General features: G+C 39.6%; 1 protein-coding gene across 1 annotated transcript in view; it reads right to left on the reverse strand.

The window, feature by feature from the left end:
* The window catches only part of LOC101850216 (sialin), a gene marked incomplete in the record, with an annotated part of 51,835 nt that overhangs the window by 11,650 nt on the left and 35,185 nt on the right, over window positions 1-5,000 (reverse strand). The window contains 3 exon segments of the mRNA XM_013081755.2: window positions 216-306; window positions 2,443-2,593; window positions 4,137-4,266. Coding sequence (XP_012937209.1) covers window positions 216-306; window positions 2,443-2,593; window positions 4,137-4,266 — 372 coding nt within the window.

Raw genomic sequence — 5,000 nt, forward strand, 5'->3', positions numbered from 1 at the left:
ATTTGTTTGTTTGTTTGTTTGTTTGTTGTTTTTTTGCTTATTTGTTTGTTTGCTTATTTGTTTGTTTGATTGTTTGTTTGTGTTTGTTGTTGATTTTTTGGTGCTCATTTGTCTGTTTACTGGCTTGTTTGTTTGGTTGTTTGTTTGTTTGTGTGTTTGTTTTTCTGAGGGTTTGTTTGCTGTTTTTTAAAATTAGGCCTATGTAGCCAACTTACGTCTATAACGACAGCTGACGTGACAAGGGGAGCAGTCATGGAGACAGCCACAGCAACAGTGCTGGACAGCCCCAGGATAAATCCAGCGTACCTGAGCAGAGAGTGATAATCAAGGGTGTGTGAGAAAGCTAGCTACATAATAATATGAAATGTTTATGTGTTCTGTTTTCGTTTTTTTTTTTGGTGGGTTTTTTTTTGGGGGGGGGTTTGGGGGGGGGGGGGTAGAAGGTTTTTTTTCGGGAAAGGAAGACGGGAAGATATTTTTTCTGGGGGAGGAAGGTTGTTTGTTTGTTTGTTTGTTTGTTTGTTTCTTTGTCTATTTTTGTTTGTTTTGTTGGTTGGTTTGTTGTTTGTGTTGGTTTTGTGCAGATATCAAACAAACAAGATGTGTCAGACGAGGAAGATCGAGTGTCAATATGATTTATTATAAAACAAACAAATTAAGGGGTCGCCCACCACTCTATTGTTACCGACTGGGTAAATAGGTTATGGAGGATCAACGCCCTTCTCACAACAAGGTGAAGTTTGTAAGGACAAACAGGCTGAGTGACGGTGGGTGGACCAAGATTTGGGTGGGGCTTAGGTTTCTTCCACTTCTTTACCACCAAAAAGCAAGCAACAAAAACAAAACCGTGATGATTTTGCTACGGATGTTATATTCTGAGTGGCGACTGCCAGAATGAGTAGCACCCCTGCGAGCTACGGCATTTTGAGAACCATTCAAACGAGAAGAGTCACCTTTGTCTTCCATCTCTTCGTTCTTAAAGTTAAGCTCTTCTGGATGGTGGGGACGAAACCGTTTCACCTCCAAATTTCTCTGATAGAGTTGGGGTGGGGAGGGGGTGGGGGTGAGGGGCTCAAGCCCGTAAGCCCTTTACTACCCACCGCCACTGAACAGGCTAACCCAGATTCCAGGGGTTTCCAGAAATCTTGACCTATACCAAAAGTGGGCATTGCCCTACCTATAGGAAAGTTTGGTTTCTTTGGTGTGTACATTTGTTTGGTTATAGAGAAAACTCTCCTTGTCTTTTAAAGGAACTGAACAAGGGTAAAAAAAACAACTTTACCTACGATTTTCTCAAAACAGCACTTTTTCGGGATAGCCCCCTTGAGCTTAAAAGCTACCAATTTGTGCCTACTGGTCGGTCAACATGGGTAAACAGCGGGAGGGGGGGGTCTACGCAACCTGTTCGGTTCATTCATTGGAGGGTCAAATAATAAAATAATAACGACTGGAGAATGGATCATGACGGCTGTCCAGAGAGAGAGAGAGAGAGAGAGAGAGAGAGAGAGAGAGAGAAAGAGAGAGAGAGAGATATGCAGAGAGACAGAGACAGAGACAAAGACAAACTATTAGAGAGACAGAAAAAACAAGAGAGAGATAGAGAGAAAGAGAGAGAAAGAGAGAGAGAGAGAGAGAGAGAGAGAGAGAGAGAGAGAGAAAGACAGACAGACAGACATACAGACAGACAGACAGACAGACAGACAGACAGACAGATGGACGGATAGCGTCAGACAGACAGAGAGGGGGTGCAGGGATTGGTTGCAAAATCACCCATGATCAATCCACGGTCACTAACTACGAACTAAGTATGGAACGTGACTAGCTTGTATAATGTAGATTAATAATGTGGAACAAAACTTATCAACAAACATGCACGTTATTAAAACTGTAGTGGAAATGTGAAGGATAAGATAAGATAAGATAGTACTTCATTATCCCAGAGGGAAATTTTCCTTGGCTGTACAGGACCATAAAAACACATGCAAGTATACATTAAAAAATTAAATCATATATATTACTCTCATTAAAATTCAATATAAAAGGAGAAGTAAAGCTGACAAAATGTACATTTACATCAAATGCATCATTCAACCACATGCAGGAATTTAAATACTAGACCTTTGGAGTTATATGCAGATACATACTCTAAGAGCAACACACATCTATGCTCATTCTGACAAAAGCCTTATGCTAGATGGTAAAAAACTTCTTTTATATCTTTCTTTCTTTGTTTTTTAAGGTACATATCTGCCGCTGCGTGATCTTACAATGTGTGTGGAAAAGGGGTGTGATGGGTCGTTACACTGAGATCAAACAATATCCCACCCAACAAGGCTATCAAACTTGCTAGAGACAGGGAGCTCTTTCTCCCCTCGACGTCCTTTAGGTACAAGAGGACAGATAAAGTACGTGTAAGTAAAGTAAGCAGAACTGCAGACTGACCTTGGAGCAATGTCAAGGGCGTTTATTCTGAAGGCCACGGATGTTATATTCTGAGTGGCGACTGCCAGAATGAGTAGCACCACTGCCACGTCACGGCTATTGTGGTCCAGGAAGCTGATGACCAGGGTACATATACTGCAGCCCACACAGCCTGGGGAGACATTTGGGGGGTGACTGAGAGAGTGATATATATAACGGAGAAGAAGAAGAAGAAGAAGAAGAAGAAGAAGAAGAAGAAGAAGAAGAAGAAGAACAACAACAACAACAACAACAACAACAAGAAGAACAAGAAAAAAAGAAGAACAAGAAGAAAAAGAACAAGAACAAGAACAAGAACAAGAAACAACAGCAACGACGACGACGACGACGACAACCACGAAAAAAAAAACAACAACAGCTACCGCAACACAACAACAAGAAAAAAAAAAAAAAGAACATGTGCAATGAAAACAATAACCAAAATTGTTCTGAAAAGTACTTTTACACCTCGATTGGCTTAAGTTAGGCCATTGAGGTGGCGGGCTTCCAAGCCATCAGGGCCAACCTAGGCAGAAAAGGATACAAGATCTCAGTAGAAGGATTGACCTACTTGGGGGGGGGGGGGGATCCCCACTCGGAAATCGAACTCAGGTCTCCTGCGTGCGACGGAGAAGTGCGTAATCACTACACAACAGACACCGGTAACAAGACCAGGAACAAGAGTTTGTAGCGACCAACATAACACCGCTGCTGTGTTGATTGTCCGAAACAGCGCGATATTCCGTGTTCGAGAGGGAATCAATAATTAGCAAATTAATTTTATTTCAGTTCCGCAAGCTGTTATCGGAATGTCCACAAAGAAGGAATGTAACAACACTGCGATGCAGGCATGGTTTTTAAACGATCCCATCCACCTGTTGCAAGTACTGCTGGGATCTCGCTTGGCTTCGAGATTGGAATAAAGCAAGGGTGTCACATTCAATCACCCAGGAGGCCAAACTTAAATCACACGTAAGTTAGCAGGCTAAACTAAATTAACAACCAATGAGCAGTAGAAATCGAACTCTTTTTAAACAAAGATATTTTACGTTCAGTTGTACTACGAGTTTTACGGGCACTCGCAACAGAAGTAGGTCATATTATAAGTGCCGAAGATAGAACACACTATAATAATCTTAAATTAATGAAAACAAATCAAGATATACTGACTAATTTTCATTCGTAAGCCAGTTTTACCGAGCTGGATGTTTGGCATCTTTTCTTTATAGCAAGGTTGTTTATGATAGGAGCAGGATTCTGTATTATGGAGATCATTAGGATAATCTCACTCGTGACGGTTATGATTGTTCGCCTTGCCAGATGCAACGTACATACCTTGATTGTTTTTACCACGAGTCTAAAGGAAGAAATAATTAGATAAATAATGATATCTTTAAAAAATGTGTTGCCTTTTATCCTCCCCCTCCCCAAATCGACACATTTTAGATCATTGAGGTAGTGGGCCTGCAGCCGTGCCTGTAAGGGCGAACCCGTGCTGAGAGAGATACAACATCACTACAGAAAAGCCGAGATACTAGGTAAGAAAGTTAATTGAATGTCTCCTCCCTCAAGAATCGAATCCGGATTAGGCAACGAAGCGCCTAACTGCTACACCATAGACGCAGGTGAAGGAAGTATGTGCTGAAACAGACCAAAAAAGCTTGAAAGAGACGTACCTATCATCTGGAAGGTCTTCCTGTTGCAGCTGACAGACATCTTGGTGCGGAGCAGTTTGTCAGCGAGGTAGCCACACAGCAGGCCAGTGATGAACTTGCCGGCGAACGGTAAAGAGGACAACAGTGCATTCTGAGGAGGGGGGAAGAGAGAACTACATAATAATAATAATAATAATAATAATAATAATAATAATAATAATAATAATAATATAATAATAATAATAATAATAATAATAATAAAAATAACAATAATAATAATAATAACAAATAATAATAATAAATAATAATACTAATAAAAATAATAATAATAGGAATAATAATAATAATAATAATAATAATAATAATAAAAATAATAAATACTAATACTAATAAATAATAAAAATGATAATAATAATAATTATTATAATAATAATAATAATGATAATAATAATAATAATAATAATAATAATAATAATAATAATAATAATAATAATAATAATAATAATAGTAATAATAATAATAATAATAATAAATAGCATAATTTGTATAGCGCAAATCTCAGCTCAACAGCAAGCTCTATACGCTTCACAATCTACACAGTCTATTACCCAAGCAGACCTGAGAGCATTTTGAAACAACTTCAACTTCCTTGGAAGCTTACAGTGCAAGCAGCCATTTATAGGCGCTATAACACTAACATACTGGCAAGATCTTCCGCTGTCTATGGCCGGGCACCCTTTTGCACCTGGGTGAAGTGAGGAAAATTCGTGTAAAGCCCTTTCCCAAGGACAGAACGTCAGACCCAGCGCTCGAACCCCCGAACCCACAACCTCACGATTACGAGTCCGGTAGCCTAACCACTTGGTCACGGATGCCAAAACCTCA

This window comes from Aplysia californica, unplaced genomic scaffold (assembly GCF_000002075.1).
Source record: "Aplysia californica isolate F4 #8 unplaced genomic scaffold, AplCal3.0 scaffold00007, whole genome shotgun sequence".
Classification (NCBI taxonomy): Eukaryota; Metazoa; Mollusca; class Gastropoda; order Aplysiida; family Aplysiidae; genus Aplysia; species Aplysia californica.